The following is a 24045-nucleotide window of genomic DNA, read 5'->3' on the forward strand; positions in this document are numbered from 1 at the left end:
AATAACAATGATTTGTCATATATAAGAGAACCTCAGTATGATTAACAGCTGACTTCTCCAGAAAAAAAGTCATCCAGAAGGCAGTAGGATGACATACTCAAAGTACTGAAAGAAAAAAATATATATATGTACATGTATATAATTGTATTTTGAACCTATAACATTTGGAAATGTAATATATTTGACAATAACAGCACAAAAGAGGCATGCGAAAGCAAACCTGTATTGTAAAGAAATGATACCAGGTGATAACTCAAATGAAGAAAACTAGAAATGATAAATAAGAAGGCTAATGTATCAAACTCTATAGATATGTATTTTCCTTCTCCTCTCAACTACTTTAAGAAATATAAAGTTATAGAAAGTAATAATTATAACGATGTGTTTGGGGGTTTGTAACACATTACAGATGTAATATAATATTAATAGGATTATACAGAATATACACACAAAAATACTTGATAAAATTCTAGGAAACTAAATCCAACATTAAAAAAAGGATTTTAGTTCATGACCAAGTGGGATTTATCCCAGAAATGCAAGGTTGGTTTAACTACAAAAAATGAAATAATGTAATACACCAGATCAATAGAATAAAGGGCAAAAAAACCATGGTCATGGTCATCATAGTATATGAACAAAAAGCACTGACAAAAACCAACACTCTTTCATGATAAAAATCTCAACAAACTAAAAGTAGAAGGAAACTCCTTCAACTTGATATAGGACATATATGAAAAATCCACAGCTAATATACTTACTGGCATAACTGAAAGCCTTTCCCCTTAATCAGAAACAAGATAAGGATGTTTTCTTGCCAATTATATTAAAGCCAGGGGGATTGGGAAATAAAGGTAAATAAAAGGCACTCAGATTGGAAAGGAAGAAATAAAATGATCTCTATTTACATATGGCATGATCTTTCATTTAGAAAAATCTAAAAACTTGTTTAAAACTATTAGAAGTAATAAATTCAGCAGGGTGCAAGATTAATATACAATAATTGATTGTATTTCTATATACTAGCAATGAACAAAACAAAGATGAAATGAAAAAAAAATTACACTTACAACAGCATTAAAAAATTTTAGTTATTACTTTAACAAAAGAAGAACAAAACATTCAAAAACTACAGAACGTTGTTGAAAAAATTAAAGAAACTTTAAAAATGGAAAGATAGACCATGTTCATAGATTGGTTTTATTGCTAATATGGCAGTACCCCCCAACTTGGTCTATAGATTCAATGCCACTCCTATCAAAATCCCCAATGACTTATTTGAAGAAGTTGACAAGCTGATTCTAAAATGTACAGTTGGCCATTGAACAACAGAGGAGGTTAGGGGAGCTGACCCTCCAAGCCATATAAAATCTGAGTATAACTTATACTCAGATAACTATAGATTCAGAGGATTCTCTGGAATTTGCAGTTCCTCCATATCCATGGTTCTGCATGCTCAGATTCAATCAATCTTGGATTGTCAAGTACTGTAGTATTTACTATTTTAAAAAAAAATCCATGTACAAGTGGACCCTTGCAGTTCAAGCATGTGTTGTTCAAGGATCAATGGTATATAGAATTTCAAGGGACCCAGAATAGTAAAGACAATCTTGAAAGTGAAAAACAAAGTTGTAGAACTCATACTTACTGATTTTGAAATGTAGAAATTACTACAAAACTAGTAATCAAGACCATCTGGTACTGGCATAAAAATCAATATGTAGATCAATGAGATAAAATTGAGAGACCAGAACTAAACCTTTCCATAAATCAATTTCTGGTCAATTGATTTTTGAAAAGGGTGCATAGACCATTCAATGGGGGAAAGAACAGTATTCTCAACAAATGGTGCTAAGAAAACTGGATAGCCATAAAAAAAAAATTAGACTTTATACTGTACAAAAATTAACTCAAAATAGACGAAAGACCTAAATATGAGCTAAAATGATAAAATTCTTATAAGAAACTGTAGGTTACTCAAACCCCTCTCAGTTATGACACCAGAAAAACAAGCAATCAATGAAAAAAATGAATTGGATTTCATCAAAATTATAAACTTTTGTGTTTCAAGAATACCATCAAGAAAGTGAAAAGACAACCTACAGAATGGGAGAAAATCTTTGCAAATCTTTCATCTGATAAGAGACACATCTAGAATATATAAAGAGCTCTTACAACTCAATAATATAAAGACAATCCCATTACAAAATGGACAAAGACTCTGAATAGACATTTCTCAAAGATATACAAATGGCTAATAAGCTCATGAAAAGATGCTCATCATCATTAACCATTAGATAAATGTAAATCAAAACTACAGTGAGATGCCACTCACATCTACTAGAATAGTTTAATCAAAAAGATAATAAGAGTTAACGAGGATGTAGAGAAATTGGAATCTTCATACATTTCAGGTAGGAATGTAAATGGTGCAATTGCTTTAGAAAACAGTCTGGCAGTTCCTCAAAAGATCAAACATAGAGTCACTATATGTCCTACTTATTCACTCCTAAGTATATACCTAAGAGATATGTCCTCACAAAAACTTGCACAACAATATTCATATCAACATTATTTATAACAACCAAAAAAAGTGGAAATAACAGAAGTGTCCATCATGTGATGAATGGATAAATTGTGGTATATGCATACAGTGAAATATTATTTGGCTATAAAAAACACTGCGGTAAGTGGAAGGAGTCATGTATAAGGACCACATATTGTATAATTCCATTTATATGAAATATCCAGAACAGGCAAATCCGTAGAAACAAAGTATACTAGTGCTTGTGTAAGACTGGGGACATTGGGTGGACATGAAGAGTAACTGCTAACTGGTATGGGTTTCCTTTTTTGGGGTGATCAAATATCCTAAAACTGATCATGGTGATAGTTGCACATCTCCCTGAATATACTAAAAAACATTGAATTATACATTTAAATGAGGAATCACATAGTATGTGAATTATATCTCAATAAAGCTTTTATAAAATGTGATTTTAACTTGTATTAAATGTTCGGTGAAGCTTTTCTTTGAAGCTAATGACAAGTCTTGGGAATATGTATTTCCTTCACAGTTTCTTACTAATGCTCTCTTTTCATTGACACCACAAGACTTTTTTTCAAGAGTGACATATTCTTTCACAATAGTCTAGAAATGGAGCAAGCAAAATTTTTCAACAAAAATTCTTAACTAGCAACATACTCTATTATGCATTTGAATTCAGAACATTCCAACCAGATAGGACTTTTTTCTAATACCCCGTGTATTCATTTTCTGTTACTGTTGTAACAATTTACCCTTAACTAAGTGACTTCAACAACTCAAGTTTATTGTCTTGTAGTTCTATAGTTTAGGAATTTGATGAGATCTCTCTGAATTAAAATTAAGGTGGTCTCCAGGGCTGCATTCCTTCTGGAGATTGCTGGGAGAGAATCTGTTGCCTTGCCTTTTCAAGTTTCTAGAGGTCTTCAGTATTCCTTTGTTCATGTCCCCCTTCCGCCATCTCGGAGTCAGCAATGTATCCATTCTGACACTGTATCACTCTGACTTAGCTTCCACTGTCACATTTCTTTTCCTGGCTCTTTTCCTCTGCATCTCTCTTTTACTTTCAAAGGCCCACCTGAATTATAAAAGGATAATCTGCCAATTCTGAGGTCAGCTGATTAGCAGTCTTAATTCCTCTTTCCTGTATAACCTAATGTATACACAGGTTTCAGCGATTAAGACTTGGACATCTTTGGGAGAACATTATTCTGCCTATCACAAAATGATTTTCTGCTGGTAGAAATGTGTATAAGTCAAGGTAATGGAAAAAGCCCTATGAGTTCATGGTGGTTTGATTAATCAGTAAAGGAGGATTTCTTTTTCGGGCAATGTGTTATAGTAAATTTTGGCATGGGTAAAGTAGAGCTTTATTTTGTAAAATGGAGAAACGCTACTGTGAACTGAGGCTTGCTCTCAGGCAAACTAATTTTAGGGTGAAAATGGATGTGGAAATTAAGGATCTGGAATACGATAGATTGCTTTCAAATTATTGGGATGGCAAACCCACTGAAAGCCTTCCCATGACCCAGGACCCCACATAGATGATCATTGATTCGGGGCCGTGGTTTCCAAACTTGACTGATTTTGTAATTATCTGAGGCATTTAAAAATAGTATCATATTGCTAGGCTTTAATTTAGACCTGCTGAATCAGAAATTTGAAAAACAGAGACCCAAATGATGATTTGAATAATTTTTAAATTTGATTCTGATAATTAGCCAAATTTGATAACTATTGGTTTGAAAAACCAAGAAAATTGAATAAGTAATGATAGACGATACATGTGTTCACTGGCTTTTTCTATTATTTGCTGGTTAGTTTTGAAGGTTACAGAACATTTAAATATGACCTAGAGCTTTGGTCAATCTCATTTTGAAGTTATCAACCCCCAGCCATTGGATTTTTTTCCTCTTTTGAACACGTATACTCTGCCATTATAAGCTATGTCTTATATGAGTTTGCCTTTGTTAAATTATTGTAATGTGATTAGTTAAGTTATTCTTATCCCATGGATGTAATGTAAGAATACAGGAATGCTTATGATCACTTTGTATTTATATCAAAGTATCATATATACCAAGTCATGGTTATAATTACTATCTAAAGTCTATGAATTAGCATATTTTCCACACCTTACCAGCAAAATGTTGATATGTTTTGCAAGTTAGTTCAATAACCTTTCCAGAAATAAGAAAAGACACCTTTTAACAAATATGCAGTTAATCAGGAGGACAACAGTTGATCATTGAACATGCACCAAAACGTGTACCTTGAAAAGACTGAAATGTTGCATTTCCTCTATAGATATCACACCGCAGAAAGAAACTCAGGAAGGCATTCCACCCCCAACCCAGAGTCAGGAACCTCTGAAACCTCAGGAGAATATATCACGACCCATTCACCATCCCTTAATTTTAAAAACAAACTTTGAGGAAGAAGAGGAGGAAGAAGATGAACAAAATGGTTAGTAAAACTTTTCTCAGATTTACAGTGCGCATTCAAAAACCTCATGGTATTTTCTACATATTTGTTTAACTATTAGAAGTGTATAATGTAATATATAAGGCAGATTTGGGTGAGAAAATAGCTTTCATTTTATTAAGTATATTAAATTCATTATGTTCTAATTTGTTCTATGTGTACACATATGCTTATCATTTGGATTGGAAGTTTTTTGTTGTATGATGGCTAGAAGACAGATCTCATGTTTAAATATGCACAGTTGCTTGTAGGTATACTAATAACCTGTTTTACTTTTATATAACTTAATATTGATAACATTGATTTATATAACCTTTATTATTTATATATAACTTAACATTGATATACATGAGTGTCAATCTATTACATGATTATATCCATCTGTCTCACATTTAATCCTTCAAGTTATAGAGATCAATAGAGTAGTTTATAATTTATAAAGCACTATCATCTGCATTATCCCAGGTAATCCTTGCCAAAGTATAAACAAGGTTAGAAGCCAGGTCTTTTGCAGTGTAGCCCATGCTATTCCTCCCATATCGTCACAGCCCTGCAGTGCCAATAAGTATGTACAAACAAGATAGGCATGTGGAAAAATAAACTCTCAGTCTGTCTCTACCCTGGAATATGTCTTTCCATGGAGATACAGGAGGTGGGCACATTGAGAAATTGAAATGTGACATATTTTCTGTAGGTGTTTTACTACAGAAACAAACTCAGGAGGGAATTGCACCTCTGTCCCAGAGTTGGGAGCCCCTGAAACCTCAGGAGGATATATTGCAACCCATTCACCATCCTTTAATTTTAAAAACTGACTTTGAGGAAGAAGAGGAGGAAGGAGATGTGTCCTTTTCTTCTGTACCTCTGGGTCTCCCATACTTACATCTTCCTTCTCCAAACAAACAAGCAAGCAAGCAAACAAAGATGATCTCAAATGTGAATCTGTACCTGCAGCTTCTCATCTCAAGACACATAACGTATAGTCATTTCCTTCCTCTTGACTGATTATATCTAAAATGTAAAAAATAGCAATGAGAAACATTTGACAATGCGCAAAGTATTGATTTTAAATGTTTTTTAAAACAGTAATCCATTCATGAGAACAATGTGTGGGATGTTTCATTGTGGTTTATACATTTTCAGATTATTTGGTTTTGGGACAATTTAATTTAAAATATATATATCCTATAGATGCTTCTAGTTTATGGACAAAGACTCCTGAAGAAATTGAAGAAAAAAGAGCAATAAAGGAGATGTGTCATAAATCTGGTAAGGAATCAAACATTTGTGGATTTTCTAATATTTGATGTGAGACGTACACTAACTGTTAATTTTCTTGTGGGAGATTAGGTGAATACTACAGATTTCATACTCCTCCAGATATTTTATCATCTAAAAGCATAGCCTCTACAGTGGAAAAAGAGTTAGAAAAGCCTTTGGAAAATGGAAGTGAATTGCAGGAAGGTAAGGAATGAAAAGGAAGCATTTCAAGGTGATGAATAAGAGGTACTTGGTATGATAGGCTGTGAATTATTTAGTAAAGTATGCACTGAAGGCAAATGATAATACATCAGAATTGAGAGTGAGAAGGAAGTGATTTTATTGGATGACCTAAATTTAATATGAAAAGCTGCTATTAATGTAATTGTATTTCCAGAGGAACCACAGAATGAATAGACTTAATAAACACATGGTAGCACTACACACCCCATGCAATAATTCTGTAAATAATTTGGTTTTACCATTTTATTTGGCTACGAAAATAAATCTCCCTGTGAAACAGGTGTAGATTTTTCTTTATAAGTAGAAGGGACAACTTAGCCCTAGAAGGACAAAAGGGAGATCATAGAACAACGTTAGCAGCAGAACAAAGGTGTTTGTTCATTGAATGAGTGCCTCCTGTGTACCAGCCAATTTCAAGGGCAAAGCAGGGGAATAATTCCAAAGCTGTGCCTTTTATGGATCTTATGTTCTGATGAATCTTACTTTTCTGTTGGTGAACATCTTGCCCTTGAAGGCAAGATAAGAAGAACGTTATTTTCTGCATATAAAACAAGGAACTCATGAGAAGCCAGAAGAATTACAATCCTGCAGCCTGTGGAACAAAACCACATTCACAGAAAGACAGACAAGATGAAAAGGCAGATGGCTATGTACCAGATGAAGGAACAAGATAAAACCCCAGAAAAACAACTAAATGAAGTAGAGATAGGTAACCTTCCAGAAAAAGAATTCAGAATAATGATAGTGAAGATGATCCAGGACCTTGGAAAAAGAATGAAGGCAAAGATTGAGAAGATGCAAGAAATGTTTAACGAAGACTTAGAAGAATTAAAGAACAAACAAACAGAGATGAACAGTGCAATAACTGAAATGAAAACTACATTAAAAGGAATCAATAGCAGAATAACTGAGGCAGAAGGATGGATAAGTGACCTGGAAGACAGAATGGTGGAATTCAATGCTGCGGAACAGAGTAAAGAAAAAAGAATGAAAAGAAATGAAGACAGTCTAAGAGACCTCTGGGACAGCATTAAACACAACAACATTCACATTATAGGGGTCCCAGAAGGAGAAGAGAGAGAGAAATAACCAGAAAAATTATTTGAAGAGATTATAGTCGAAAACTTCCCTAACATGGGAAAGGAAATAGCCACCCAAGACCAGGAAGTGCAGAGAGTCCCATACAGGATAAACCCAAGGAGAAACACGCTGAGACACAGTAATCAAACTGGGAAAAATTAAAGACAAAGAAAAATTATTGAAAGCAGCAACGGAAAAACAATAAATAACATATAAGGGAACTCCCATAAGGTTAACAGCTGTTTTCTCAGCAGAAACTCTACAAGCCAGAAGGGAGTGGCTTGATATACTGAAAGTGATGAAAGGGAAGAACCTACAACCAAGATTACTCTACCCAGCAAGGATCTCATTCAGATTCCATGGAGAAATCAAAAGATTTACACACAAGCAAAAGCTAGGAGAATTCAGCACTACCAAACCAGCTCTACAACAAATGCTAAAGGAACTTCTCTAAGTGGGAAACACAACAGAAGAAAAGGACCTACAAAAACAACCCCCCCCCCACAAAGTTAAGAAAATGGTCACAGGAACATACATATCGATAATTACCTTAAACGTGAATGGATTAAACGTCCCAACCAAAAGACACAGGCTTGCTGAATGGATACAAAAACAAGACCCATATATATGCTGTCTAAAAGAGACCCACTTCAGACCTAGGGACACATACAGACTGAAAGTGAGGGGATGGAAAAAGATATGCCATGCAAATGGAAACCAAAAGAAAGCTGGAGTAACAATACTCATATCAGATAAAATAGACTTTAAAATAAAGAATGTTACAAGAGACAAGGAAGGACACTACATAATGATCAAGGGGTCAATTCAAGAAGAAGATATAACAATTATAGATATATATACACCCAACATAGGAGCACCTCAATACATATGGCAACTGCTAACAGCTATAAAAGAGGAAATCGACAGTAACACAATAATAGTGGGGGACTTTAACACCTCATTTACACCAATGGACAGATCATCCAAAATGAAAATAAATAAGGAAACACAAGCTTTAAATGACACAATACACCAGATAGGCTTAATGATATTTATAGGACATTCCATCCAAAAACAGCAGATTACACTTTCTTCTCATGTGCGCACAGAACATTCTCCAGGATAGATCACATCTTGGGTCACAAATCAAGCCTCAGTAAATTTAAGAAAATCGAAATCATATCAAGCATCTTTTCTGACCACACGCTATGAGATTAGAAATGAATTACAGGGAAAAGAATGTAAAAAACACAAACACATGGAGGCCAAACAATACATTACTAAATAACCAAGAGATCACTGAAGAAATCAAAGAGGAAATCAAAAAATACCTAGAAACAAATGACAATGAAAACACAATGACCCAAAACTTATGAGATGCAGCAAAAGCAGTTCTAAGAGGGAAGTTTATAGCAATACAATTCTACCTCAAGAAACAAGAAAAATCTCAAATAATCTAACCTTACACCTAAAGGAACTAGAGAAAGAAGAGCAAACAAAACTCAAAGTTAGCAGAAGTAAGGAAATCATAAAGATCAGAGCAGAAGTCAATGAAATAGACACAAAGAAAACAATAGCAAAGATCAATAAAACTAAAAGCTGGTTCTTTGAGAAGATAAACAAAATTGATAAACCATTAGCCAGACTCATCAAGAAAAAGAGGGAGAGGACTCAAATCAATAAAATTAGAAATGAAAAAAGAGAAATTACAACAGACACCGCAGAGATACAAAGCATCCCAAGAGACTACTATAAGCAACTCTATGCCAATAAAATGGACAACCTGGAAGAAATGGAAAAATTCTTAGAAAGTTATAACCTTCCAAGACTGAACCAGGAAGAAATAGAAAACATGAACAGACCAATCACAAGTAATTATATTGAAACTGTGATTAAAAATCTTCCAACAAACGAAAGTCAAGGACCAGATGGCTTCACAGGGGAATTCTATCAAACATTAAGAGAAGAGCTAACACCCATCCTTCTCAAACTCTTCCCAAAAATTGCAGAGGAAGGAACACTCCCAAACTCATTCTATGAGGCCACCATCACCCTTACACCGGAACCAGACAAAGATACTATAAAAAAGAAAATTACAGACCAATATCACTGATGAATATAGATGCAAAAATCCTCAACAAAATACTGGCAAACAGAATCCAACAGCACATTAAAAGGATCATACACCATGATCAAGTGGGATTTATCCCAGGGATGCAAGGATTCTTCAATATACTCAAATCAATCAATGTGATACACCATATTAACAAACTGAAGAATAAAAACCATATGATCATCTCAATAGATGCAGAAAAAGCTTTGGACAAAATTCAACACCATTTTATGATAAAAACTCTCCAGAAAGTGTGCATAGAGGGAACCTACCTCAACATCATAAAGGCCATACATGACAAACCCACAGCAAACATCATTCTCAATGGTGAAAAACTGAAAGCCTTTCCTCTAAGATCAGGAACAAGACAAGGATGTCCACTCTCACCACTATTATTCAACATAGTTTTGGAAGTCCTAGCCACAGCATTCAGAGAAGAAAAATAAATAAAAGGAATATGAATTGGAAAAGAAGTAAAACTGTTACTGTTTGCAGATGACATGATACTATACATATAAAACCCTAAAAACGCCACCAGAAAACTACTAGAGCTAATCAATGAATTTAATAAATTAGCAGGATACAAAATTAATGCACAGAAATCTCTTGCATTCCTATACAGTAATGATGAAAAAGCTGACAGAGAAATTAAGGAAACACTCTCATTTACCACTGAAACAAATAGAATAAAATACCTAGGAATAAACCTACCTAGGGAGACAAAAGACCTGTATGCAGAAAACTATGAGACACTGATGAAAGAAATTAAAGATGATACAAACAGATATAGAGATGTACCATGTTCTTGGACTGGAAGAATCAATATTGTGAAAATATACTACTCAAAGCAATCTACAGATTCAGTACAATCCCTATCAAATTACCAATGATATTTTTTACAGAACTAGAACCAAAAAATCTTAAAATATGTATGGAGACACAAAAGACCCCAAATAGCCAAAGCAGTCTTGAGGGAAAAAAACGGAGCTGGAGGAATCAGACTCCCTGACTTCAGACTATACTACAAAGCTATAGTAATCAAGACAATATGGTACTGGCACAAAAACAGAAACATAGATCAATGGAACAAATAGAAAGCCCAGAGATAAACTCATGCACCTACGGTCAACTAATCTATGACAAAGGAGGCAAGAATATACAATGTAGAAAAGACAGCCCCTTTAATAAGTGGTGCTGGGAAAACTGGACAGCTACATGTAAAAGAGTGAAATTAGAACACTTCCTAACACCATACACAAAAATAAACTCAAAATGGATTAGAGACCTAAATGTTAGACCGGACACTATAAAACTCTTAGAGGAAAACATAGGAAGAACACTCTCTGACATAAATCACTGCAAGATCTTTTTTGATCCATCTCCTAGAGTAATGGAAATAAAAACAAAACTAAACAAATGGGACCTAGTGAAACTTCAAAGCTTTTGCACAGAAAAGGAAACCATAAACAAGACACAAAGACAACCCTCAGAATGGGAGAAAATATTTGCAAACGAATCAACAAAGGATTAATCTCCAAAATATATAAACAGCTCATGCAGCTCAATATTAAAAAAGCAAACAACCCAATCCAAAAATGGGCAGAAGGGGCTTCCCTGGTGGCGCGGTAGTTGAGAGTCTGCCTGCTGAAGCAGGGGACGCGGGTTCGTGCCCCGGTCTGGGAAGATCCCACATGCCGCGGAGCGGCTGGGCCCGTGAGCCATGGCCGCTGAGCCTGCGCGTCCAGAGCCTGTGCTCCACAATGGGAGAGGCCACAACGGTGAGAGGCCCGCGTACCGAAAAACAAAAAAAAAACAAACAAACAAAAATGGGCAGAAGACCTAAGTAGACATTTCTCCAAAGAAGACATACAGATGGCCAAGAAGTGCATGAAAGCTGCTCAACATCACTAATTATTAGAGAAATGCAAATCAAAACTACAGTGAGGTATCACCTCACACCTGTTAGAATGGGCATCATCAGAAAATCTACAAACGACAAATGCTGGAGAGGGTGTGGAGAAAACGGAACCCTCTTGCACTGTTGGTGGGAATGTAAATTGATATAGCCACTATGGAGAACAGTATGGAGGTTCCTTAAAACACTAAAAATAGAATCACCATATGATCCAGCAATCCCACTACTGGGCATATACCCAGAGAAAACCATAATTCAAAAAGACACATGCGCCCCAATGTTCATTGCAGCACTCTTCGCAATAGCCAGATCATGGAAGCAACTTATATGCCCATTGACAGACAAATGGATAAAGAAGATGTGGTACATATATACAATGGAATATGACTCAGCCATAAATAGGAATGATATTGGGTCACTTGTTGAGATGTGGATGGATCTAGAGACTGTCATACAGAGTGAAGTAAGTCAGAAAGAGAAAAACAAAAATCATATATTAACGCATATATGTGGAACCTAGAAAAATGGTACAAATGAACCGGTTTGCAGGGCAGAAATTGAGACACAGATGTAGAGAACAAACGTATGGACACCAAGGGAGGGAAGCCATGGATGGGTGGGTGTGGTGGTGTGCTGAATTGGGCGATTGGTATTGACATGTATACACTGATGTGTATAAAATTGATGAGTAATAAGTATCTGCTGTATAAAAAAATAAATTAAAAAAAAAAAAGGAACTCAGAGAAAAAAATCCATGGATTCCATGAGTTTAAGTAGATTTCTTGCCCCTGGGATGAGCTGAAAAACAAGTTTTGCAGGAGTAGGAGAGATCTGAATCCTTTTCTCCTCTTAAAAAAAAAAAAAAAAAGAGATAGTTGGCAAAGTCTCCCAGGATCAATATGAGCATAGGGTAAAAAGTAGAGTGTCTGTCTTGCAAGTACATATGTGTGGCAAACTATTTAAACATATGGCAGTAGGTGGCAGCAACATGCCATCAGATGGTAGAACAATCGAAGAGACCTAGCTGATAAATGGGAGCCATCTAGTGAAGGACAGATTTCTTGAATTATGGAGACAAGAAAAATTAAAACAATAACAAAACAAAAACAAACACATTAGCAATGAATATTAAAAATGGCAGATTTTAAAGACAATTATATGCATTTTTGCTTTATATTATGGTTTTAAAAAGCTTTTTATTTTTAAATAATTTCAGTTAACTAATGAATATCCTTTACCCAGATTTCCCCATATGTTAGCATTTTACACATTTGATTTTTCACTCTCTCTCCCTCTCTCTCACAACACACACTTTGTTGTTATTTTTTTCAAATTGTTTGAGAGTTAGTTGCAGGCATGATGCCCCTACATAACTCTCACCCAAATGCAGTATAAATATCAATATCAGGAAATTACTACTGATTCAATATTATTTAAAGACTTTTTAAAAAAAATTTCACCAATTGTGCCATCAATGTCCTTTAAAACAAAATGAAGTTTTTTCCCTGGTTTAGAATCCAGTCCAGAATCACGAGTTGTATCAGATTGTCATAGCTCTTTTATTCTCCTTTTAATATTTTATTTTCAGAGAAAATTAGCTAGAGATGTATAAGGAAATGGTGAGAATTAATTATCAGTATAATTAGCATTTTTTAATCAGTAGTTGACCCTAATACTTTTTACTTTGTTCATGGTTAGTAGATGAAAACAAAACAAATATTACAAAATTCATTATATGAAAAGCACATCAAATAAACTAAATATACATACACTATAGAGTTAGATTGCTTAACTTTTTAAACTGCCACTTGATACATTTTCCACATAGGGAAATAAACTTGCCTTCTGCTTTCCTCCTAATTATAAATTGGCTTAAAATTTGTATAATTATAAATTTATTGCTCATCAAATCACTGTGCAAACAATATTTCCATTAACTTTTAGGCTTTTTACTGTCATCATAAATTCTATAATAAACTTAGGTAAATGCCTAATGGTTCCTAGAGTGATTTTTTTTTTTTCCTAGGGGACAGTCTGACAGTTCCAACAAAATTCAGCCTATTTGAAAGGCAAGGTGTGATAAAAGCATCACTGGATAGGAAACCAAGGACTGATACTGCTGCTTTTGAAAATGGAGGTGAATTAGTTTATTACTGATTGATTCTGAGTATGTCACCATATAATAAATGAGTCTGAATTTTCTCTCTCATAACTGATTTGTTTCATCAACATCTTTTTAGCATTTTATTCATTGGCTTTGGATAACTCCTTGAGGTCAGGAATTGTGTATAATCAATTGCTCTGGACAAATCTCTAGTAGAATGTCTGGCACATGATGTGCACTCCATAAATATTTGTAGAATAAATGATTTTACGTTTAAACAATTGAATGACTAGATGTATAGAGACGCGTTTATAAAATTTACAGATGACTGGAAGTTAATATGCTGGAACAATGAGCCAGATTTAACAAGGTAAACTCAAACTGTGATAAAACAAAATCTCTTGTATTTAAGTCCAAGACATTACCGGTAGGTTCTCTTCAAGCTGGGAAAGACCTGACATGATATATATTGTGAGGGAAAAAAAAATGTTTTTGTTGGCCATAAGGTTTCAATATAATTCAGTAACATGTGTCAGCTACCGAATAGCTAAGGTAAACTTACATTGAATTATTAGGAGTAGTATAGGAAAATAATTAAATGTGATAAGTCATTTAAAATACTCAGTAGAGTGTATAACTTATAGAATGATGCTCCATAAATGTCATCTATTATTATACTAGTTCCACTGATTTCTTCACAGGGTAGTCCACATTTGGGCATCATTTTTTTTTTTTTTGCGGTATGAGGGCCTCTCACTGTTGTGGCCTCTCCCGTTGCGGAGCACAGGCTCCGGATGCGCAGGCTCAGCGGCCATGGCTCACGGGCCCAGCCGCTCCGCGGCATGTGGGATCTTCCCGGACCGGGGCACGAACCCGTGTCCCCTGCATCGGCAGGCGGACTCTCAACCACTGTGCCACCAGGGAAGTTGGGCATCATTTTTAAACAAGGTTACTTGAAACAAATATTTTATGTTAAGAAAGGGTAACTTGTATGGTCAAGGATCTGAAATTAAGTATTTAAGTAATATTTAAAGCAACTATGAATATTTATGCTGGAATATAGAAGATCTTTAAGGAACATAAAAACTGCTTTCATATATCTGAAGATATTGTGTGGAAGATAAATTATATTTACTCTGAGTATCTCTAAAATGTGGTAAAGATTGTTATATGGAAAATTGTGTTGACTGTGTGAATTTTCTTCCAATTATTTGTAAGTGTACATACTGTATTTTCACACACACACACATATATATATATATATACACATGTATTAATCGAAACATATATGATATGTATAGAGATGGTGATGGTATCACTGAGAAGTATTTACATAAAACTGTGCAAAAGGGGTATTTTAGGGGAGGATTATCCTGTATTAAAAGATAGTTTTGTACAATTTTCTGCCATCATTGCCACTGACAGTAAGTTATTGTCATAGGAGGTGACTGCTACATTCCACAGAGGATCATATTTCTTGGAGTAGATGAAAATGAAGCTTTAACTGAAGAGAAAGAAATCACGATGTCGAAATATTCAAATGCTAAAGGTAATAAGCCAGTCTATATTTTGATCCATTTGTAATTTGTACAGACAAGTTAAATATAAAGCATGATTGTTGTAGAGGCAAGGTTATAAATAAAAATATACACAAAATACACTAGAGAGGAGTCAGAAGCCCTAAGTTTCCAGTCCTGGCTCTATCCCTAATTATTTGCCTATGGGGCTTCATCTTTTTTTTAGCTTCAGTTTCCTTATCTGAAAAATTAGCCTGTTGGACTACATAATTTCTAGGAGTCTTGCTAGCTCTAAAGTTATTGGTCCTCTTAAATGGTAATACCCAGTCCTCTTTAGTTGTTTTTTTTTTTTTCATCTTCCAATATTCAGTGTGATTGAATTTTCTTAGAAAGACTTGTGAAGATATATATACTGAGAAGAGTATCAATTCTCACGCTGACTTCCCCACTTTATGATTATTACTAATTATAGTCTGTGAATAATCCAGAGATATGATAATAAAATACACCCTCTATAGTGTTATGCTGCCTTTATTGTGCTTAGAATCCCCCAGCTGGGACCTCTGCTGGGCAGCTCTCTCAGTCACAGGCAGTACAGCTGTCCTGTAATTAGAGAACTTTACATGTTCTCCATCTAAATATTAACCAGTTACATCTACTGTTTTCCCCACCATTAAATAAATATTCTCAAGAACAGGAAGACACTTGTGATCAAATTCTCCTTATGGAGAATTATATGTAAATCTTGTTTCCTCTCTTTTGCTCAATCCATCAAAAAACACACACCTCTAACTACACTAATAACCATAGCCACCATTCACGTGTGGCTGTTTAAGTTAATTAAAATTAAATAAAAATTTAAAATTCAGCTCATCAGTTGCACCAGCCATATTATAAGTGCTCAATATCCACATGTGACCAGTGGCTATCATTTCAGACAGCACAGATTTAGAATGTTTCCATCATTGTAGAAAACTCTATTGGATGGCCCTGCTCCAAAGCTTAGAACAAATGACGACTGTTACAGATATTTCTTCATCCTTGGTTTAAACTGGCACACTTGATGTAAAATTGATAACCTTTTATTTTTTTGTATTTTATTATACAGAGGTATTAAAAATATTGCCACAAATATATAATTTACATATTGAAGATAATGGCTGTTATTTCTGAATTTTTAATGTTTTGTTAGTGACAAATTTGGGGGACTCAATGTGGTAATTAGGGAATTTCAGTGGTGGGTTCTAAAAATTAATATACGTATATATATTTTAAATAGGTATGCCCATCATATAATGCTTGCAAAGTGAAATACCAATGGAAACACTTCCTTTTACTAATAGTGACATTCTATTTTCTTAATTTGCTTTAAAAGATAACAAGGACAGTCCTCAACCAAAGCGTTCACTAACTACCCGACTAGTACCTACAATGCATGTATTAAATGCTACTGAGAATATCAGTATGAAGTGCAGAGAGGACCCTTCTTCAAGTGAGACATCAGCTCTATCACTTTTTGGCCTTAGATATATTTGCCTTATTGTGGATTTATTTTGCTTATTTGCAGTAGAATTTTAAAAAGGAAAGAAAAAAGGATGGTTTGAAAACTATTCAGGATTAAGAATTAAAGACACAATATTCTTCTAATTGACAATGAATTGTGATGTAGGTCCTAGTAAATTATACACTTTCCCACTAGTTTAATTTAGATATTAAAGTTAATAATATACTACGTTCTCTGAAGCTTCATTAGTACATTTTAAATTTAACCCGTGCTGGGATACGTTGACAAATTTTTATTATGTTTCAGATTATTTTTCTTGATTGGGCTTCTCCTTGCTTTTTAGTACTTGGAGCTTCTTCTCTTGATACAATTAAGACTCATGAATCTTCCTGTTTCCCTCCCTCCTTCCTTCCTTTTCCTTATTTCATTTATTGAACCCCTGTAATATTCTTCAGCCCCAGCTGAGAAACAAAGGGAACCGTGATGGTTTACCTCAGAGCAGCTTAGTTTAGTGACACTTGTGAAAAATATGGTTTCCAAGTTCTAGGAGTGGGAGCATGAGAGTAAGGGTGGAGCATGATGTTTGGAGAGGAGGTGGTGAATCAGAGCTTCACTGAAGGTTTACTGCTGAAGCTGAAGATGAGAGCTAGGGCAAAGAGAGATTAATCAGCCCACTGTAGAGAGCTAATGTAATCTACATAGTGAATTTGATGTTCATTTTCTCTGTGTAGTAGTTACTTGTGAATGTTTAGGATCTCCACACAGAGAAATAATAAAAAATGCTCCTCTTTACTAGATGGTTTTAAGATACTCTGGAGAAATGTACCTTAGAAATTCCTGGAAAATTGAGCATGCACATAAAATTTTCCACGTAAAAACATGCAAGCAAGAAGTGAATAACTTAGTGATATTAGCACTTACAAATTCTGATTATTGAGGCTTGTTTCACCAAACTATCTATACCCCCAACTTCTTAAGATCTTAAAACAGTAAGGTAATAGTCATTAAAGTATTTTACACTAATGCAACTTCTTAAGAAGTAGTAGTTTAGGCTTAAAAAGTACAAAAAGATTTATGTTCAAAATAACTATTCTAAAACTACTTAAAAATAACATTATAATGAGATATATAATTATATTTGGATTGTAATTTTATGTTCTTTTAAACCTAAAAAGATCCACACATTCCTTTGGAGAAAAGCATTTTTCTCCAAAGGAATGTTACTTATTGAAAGTTTTCTCATCAATCAATTTCCAAGATAGATTTTTTTGGTACTTAAAATTAAATAACCCTTTGTTCTAGAAAGTAAAGTATTGGGGTGGTACATTTATTTTTTTCTCTTGCTTGACATGTGAATGCACAGATATGTAATTATCACCTTCAGTAATTTTCAGATGAAAGTGTCTCTTTAAAAACTGTAAAACTTTGTATCTTCTTTAAGTAAATGATGTCCAGCCAGTGAGGAAGCCTCATTTTAAAGGCCTGAAAAAAAGAAAATGGATTTATGATGAACCAAAGAACTTTCCTGGCCCAGAAATGCAGAGAGGTAAAGTGTCTATGTATTTGATATTCCTAAATTGTAATTTGAAAAGAGATTAAATAATATTTTCTAGCAGAAAAACAAGTCATTGTCATGCAACATGTTATTTTAGATGTCAGCCCAATTCTTATAAACTTAGTTCTTTTAGCTTACATTATCTTCCATTGTGCTATCAAACATTTAAAGTGCAATATGTTATTTACGGGTGTGAAACCAGCTTGTTTTATCCCTCACTCTCTTCCCCCTTTCTTTTATAGCAGTACAGGCTCCAAATCCCAAAAATAAAATGAGTTACCATCGCAATAATAAAAACAGAAACTCTGAGAATGACTCCTATATCCATGGTCAGAGAGATGCTGTCAGAACTGTCTCAATGAATGCACCTCCCCGCAGCAGGCCCACAAACGGGTCCTACAATAAAGTTGATGTTAACAAGGAACCCAAATTCAACCTCTGTTCAGGTGGAGTTCTACACTTATATAGGCTCTTTACTCATGTCTGTGGTTTGCATTCCCATGGAATTTCCTGATGGTCCAACTAATCTTAATTGCTATCCACCCCCTTCTTTTTCCAGGCAATCACCACCATAACATCTTAGAAAACTAGTAAGAGGATTTTTGTCTATGTGCAGGAGTGCACGTGATTTAAAGGATATTGGAGAAAACATGTTGGATGCAGATGGCTTGACATGACCCTCTCTAGAATTTTGTCTCAGAGCACTGCACTTTGTTCCCCCTGGATAACTTTATTTCACTCTTGAGGATTGTTTTTGAATGGTTGACATTTTCTTGTTCCACTGACTGCATTGTTCAATTATCACTTTCTGTCTAGTGCTGTGGTTTTTCTTTAGGCCTTCATGATTACTTTCTGAAAGGGTTAGTTTGGGGGTTAACTGCAATATTTTTGACAACCTCTCATCTCTCCCACCCATGCCCAGATTGCTTCTAAATCATTTCATCATGTAATAGGCAAAGTCATAGTATTTCTCAGGAAGTACAAGGACACAAGGGAGGAGGGAACCAAATCTCTCTTTTTTTTTTCCCCTCTCTCAGATGAATTTGGCTCTTTTTAAAGTTGGGTTTGTCTTCTCAACTTAACAAAAGGTCACTCAATTCCCTGTAATTTCATGTTTGTATTCTCCTGTGTGCATAGTCTAGTTAGTAGAGTTCTGAATGTTGTGTACTTTCTGAAACATAAGTGAAAACTCTATGTCTCTCTTAGGTCCTCCTTTTACAGTTTAAATAGAAGTTAGCTTTTAAATTATTTTCTTCTATTTGTTTTAGAATGGAATGATGTATGGATTTATATATAAAAATAAGGATATTCTTAAGTGAAACAGACTTTTAATTTTATTTACTACTATTATTTTATTATTAATTTTATTATAATTTTACTGTGAGTAGTTAGCTGTGAAGAATACAGTAACTACCAGAACAGTTTGATGCCACAGTCTAGATTTGTGTTAAGGTGGCCTCACCAACCTACCTACCTACCTTCCTTCCTTCCTTTCTTTAGCTCTGCAAATGTTAACAGAATTTTATGTAAAATCATGGTAAAGCCAGGCAATGAAACATTTTGATTACATACACATATCATACTCTTCTCTAGCTTAGCCTCGTGGGAGCAAGCCTTATTTGAGGAACTGAACAGTCAATTAAGAGATGTATAACCGTGTTCATTGATAACTTAAATGGTTTTAATAAGCTCACTTGTATCCCTGATGCCTTAGCTTTGAAATGGTAAAATGAATTATTAGAGAATAGCTTCACCTCTGAGACATTTATAACTTTGAAATGCTCCTGGAATATGATTTTAACATTATAAAATATTTAATTCCTGTTTCCTTTTTCTCTCAGATAAATATATGTCAGCATCATATAATGGTTCAGCCTGGCAAAAAAGAATTCCTTTTTCAAAAACATATTCAAAAACTGAAAAGATATATTCAGGTAAATATTTACTAGTGATTTTAATGTATCATACAATTCTGAAAATAAATGACAAGTTTTTAAGCTCAAGGAACATATTTTAGAAAATTTAGAAAGTTTTCACCATATACCTGAACATAATTACTTGGAGTTTAGTAGTAGATATCTTCTCTACTAGCAATTTAATTTTACTTTTTTATTGTGTTTTCCTTTGCCTATTTTAATTTTATCAGAAATCTTTTGATATATTTCTCTCCTTAGAAGCATAGCAGTTTCAGCAGTTATGTAATATAAGATGCATTCTTTGTTGAACTACAAAGCAATATATAAATCCATATTTTGACACAAAATATTAAAGCCCTACTATATCCACCATGGACACATATTGGCTGGGCTGGCTGACAAGGCATCTAAGACGTAGTTTCTAGGCTGGGAGGTTCAAAGTGACTATGGTCTCCGCCTTGTGCTCTGTGCTCTGGGAGGGTGTAGGGATTCCAGGAACCTCCTCAGTGTAAAGGTTTGTAGCAGATCCAGCCTCAGGTTTGGGATCTGGTTCTTATACTAAAAAGCTTGTTGTCTTCTCCCAGCTTATTCTGGGGCTGGCTCAGTGGGTTTGGAAAACCATATAGGATAAAATGGTTTCAGTTATTTTTTGGAAAGCTGAACCTTTCAGAAAAAGACCTAGATAGGGAGTTCCTACCTAAATCAGTAGCCTAGAACTTTCAGAATCATCTGAAATCCATCAACTCTTATATGAGAGGTTCCCAGAATGAATCAGAACACATCCAGACTAGAAACTGTACACTTTCCAAAATAAACAGCTAAGATCTTCTAAAGCAGTATTTCCCTATAAACTCTTGACTATAACTGTGATGCAGTATTCAGACCTGTATATATATTTATACCGGAGTCAGTTGTTTTCTTTTTTCCCATCTCTTCCCAAATCATATTGTACTGCAAGAAAACTCTGCTGTGGCACTATTTCATTGATTATATTTCCTCTTCACTTCATGTGGGTTGCACTTAATTTTGGGGGGAAGGAGGTGAAAAGGCAATGAAAATCCTAGATAAAACTACCAATTGTCAAGTCACATCTTTTTCTCCCACCGTTTCCTTGTGGGTGGAATGTTATTTGAAGTATTAAAGGATGTGCTTCTCACCCCCCTGCCCCTGTCCCAGTGACTACTCTTGTATTGCAGCAGCCTTCTCCCCTCCCATCCCACACAGTGAAACATGAATCACTAAAGGATTTGGAGGAAGGAGGGGTCACTTGAGAGTATGAAGCACATACCATCCACATATGCCACAGGAAAAGGGATGTGACAGGGGATGTGAGCCAACAAAACTGCTCTTTTCTTTCAATCTGAAGAGTAAGGAGGAGGGTATGGTGAGACAGCAGGAGAGCAGAAACTGTGAAGCCACTTACACAGTACTAGTTCCCTCCTCCCCTTCTCCCACCACCTCCAGCTATGCCAGGGCCCAGGGATAGAAAGGTCTATGATAGAATTCCTCTGGAACTTTTAAGAATCTGAGTATAAAGAGGCTCTGCATTGTACTTCCCAGATGCAATCTAGGGAGGAAGCTTTGGAGAGAGTTTCTCAACGCCATCTGGTGGTGGGGTTGTGGGGGGGACGAGGCACGTCTAACGCAAGAGGGCTGGAGACAGAGCCTCTTGAGATTGCCGAGCTCCAGGGTTGATTGGGAGGGCATCACATAACCCTGTGAGTTTCAAGTGAGAGTGAGTTCCTGGGAGAGAGGACCAGCAGGTCTACACAAAGTCTTCTGGCTAGGCCTAAAGGGATAGCATCAAAAAGATGCCTTTGTGGTTGGGTGCTATTCCGGGGAGGACTCAGCTGGAAACTCAACTGTTTGCTGTGCCAGGAAGTCGATTAGAAACCAAGCCATCATCCACTGATCAAACCCCTGTTACGTGAAGTATGGTCTGGGGGCCACCAGCAGTGATATCACCTGGGAGCTTGTTAGGGGTGTGGAATCTCCATCTCAGACCTACTGAATCATTATCTGCATTTTAACAAGATCCTCAGGTGATTAGGATACACATTAAAGCCTGAGAAACCTTAGACTATGTTATCTGGGCCACTGTTCACCAGCACAGGACCCACACCTTGTTGAAACCCAAGATTGTTGAGAGGACATTCTTTTCCTACCTGTCACACAGCAGCAACCATCCTCCCCAGTCCCAACCCTAGAAATTAGGATAAGCAGCAGGAAGGTAAGGGAGGGAGAAAAACCCTCAGAATTTCAAATCTGAATGTGATTGACATATACATGTGAAGTAGCTAAGAAAGCACTGAATGGGACTAAGTTTATATGCAAATTTTCTTTTTTTTTTTTTTTTTGCGGTACGCGGGCCTCTCACTGTTGTGGCCTCTCTCGTTGCGGAGCACAGGCTCCGGACGCACAGACTCAGCGGCCATGGCTCACGGGCCCAGCTGCTTCGCGGCATGTGGGATCTTCCCGGTCCGGGGCACGAACCCGTGTCCCCTGCACCGACAGGCGAACTCTCAACCACTGCACCACCAGGGAAGCCCACCCCTAAACTCTTATCCTTTCCAGTTGTTGTTGTCATCACCAGAATAGGGAGAGAAAGAGTAGCTTGTGTTTCCTCCCCTGCACTTCCTGCCAGGGCACAAAGGAGAGATTTCAGTGTTTCCCAGGGGACAGGTGGACTGCTAGAGAGAGCCACTAGTCTACTCCTCTAAGGAATATCTGGAGCCAAGGCCTCAGAAGTGTAACTGGGTGAGAGGAGTCTTTGGGACAATGTTGGCTGCTATGAGGCTAATGCAATAGAAGAGGAAAATGTGTCTGCAGGAATCGAGGAAAGGAGCTGAAGGCAGTTAGAGATGTCATTGTCAGCCTTTCCTTGAGGCCACTTGTCCTTTCTGATAGACATACAGCTGGTGTGACTGGAGGTGCCTTTCTCCAGAGGAGGGGACATTCATTCTGTTCATTCTGGGTGCCCCATGTTGCAGCCTTCTACATACTGTAGTATTATTTCCATTCCTCTCCACCCCTCCATCTAAATTCAAATCACAGCGAGCGAGCTTCAGAAAGAAGTGGAATTAGTTTGAATGGCATTCTGAAAATTTATGAATTAGAACGATAAGCTTAGTTTTTGTTTTGTCTTTAGATTTATGGTAACTGATTAGCAAAAGAAATGCAAATTTTCGGTACCCTGAAAAAGAAAATAATTGAAATATTTTTTCTACTTTATTATTAGAGCCAAGAAGAAATGGGAGGAAGTAAACCTGGAGGTTGAAAAATGAGAAAAGAGAAAAGTGCCAGAGATCATCTGGTTTACAATCAAAATGAAAATTCCAAGAATGAGATACTCAAGTAGTCCATACTGTATACTGGATAGCCAAATATGATAATTGCAAATTCTGAAAATAAGATGCAGGAAGTACATTGTGCTCTTTCAAAACTGATAAAAATGCAAATTACAAACAGCTGCCTGTGTATTTATATAAGTCTGGAATTCATTCAATGCATTGCCACAAACATTTAATAAAATTTAAAAGTTTGACAATTAAAATCATTCTTTAATTGTAAACTAAGATTGCACAGATTGAGGAGTAAAACTGTGCCTTTGATTTCTATTTTGCAATATTCTTTAAGGAAGAAACCTCACATTTTCTTTCTTTACCTAGATTTTAAGCTGGGCGTCCGTGATAGTTACAGATAAAATGTAAACAAATTCAATGAAGTCCCAGGATTACAGTTTGGTGGTAAGTATGAGAGGAATTCTAATAGAAATACACTTCAGTGTGTTGTAGAAAGAGACAAAGATT

The 24045-nt window shown here is 35.7% G+C and overlaps 1 protein-coding gene across 3 annotated transcripts in view; it reads left to right on the top strand.

Moving 5' to 3' along the window:
- C10H12orf50 (chromosome 10 C12orf50 homolog) overlaps positions 1-23789 on the top strand; it is a 34323-nt gene extending 10534 nt beyond the window's left edge. The window contains exons 4-13 of one of the 3 annotated variants that reach the window (XM_032646331.1): positions 4853-5011; positions 6221-6298; positions 6380-6493; positions 13667-13777; positions 15186-15293; positions 16637-16753; positions 18207-18311; positions 18563-18766; positions 20162-20254; positions 23475-23789. In XM_032646331.1, coding sequence (XP_032502222.1) covers positions 4853-5011; positions 6221-6298; positions 6380-6493; positions 13667-13777; positions 15186-15293; positions 16637-16753; positions 18207-18311; positions 18563-18766; positions 20162-20254; positions 23475-23500 — 1115 coding nt within the window. In that variant the 3' untranslated portion in view covers positions 23501-23789. The remainder of the gene's footprint in view (positions 1-4852; positions 5012-6220; positions 6299-6379; positions 6494-13666; positions 13778-15185; positions 15294-16636; positions 16754-18206; positions 18312-18562; positions 18767-20161; positions 20255-23474) is intronic. The other 2 variants (XM_032646333.1, XM_032646332.1) reach the window with 2 other exon arrangements.
- Positions 23790-24045: the final 256 nt, after the last annotated feature.

This window comes from Phocoena sinus, chromosome 10 (assembly GCF_008692025.1).
Source record: "Phocoena sinus isolate mPhoSin1 chromosome 10, mPhoSin1.pri, whole genome shotgun sequence".
NCBI lineage: Eukaryota > Metazoa > Chordata > Mammalia > Artiodactyla > Phocoenidae > Phocoena > Phocoena sinus.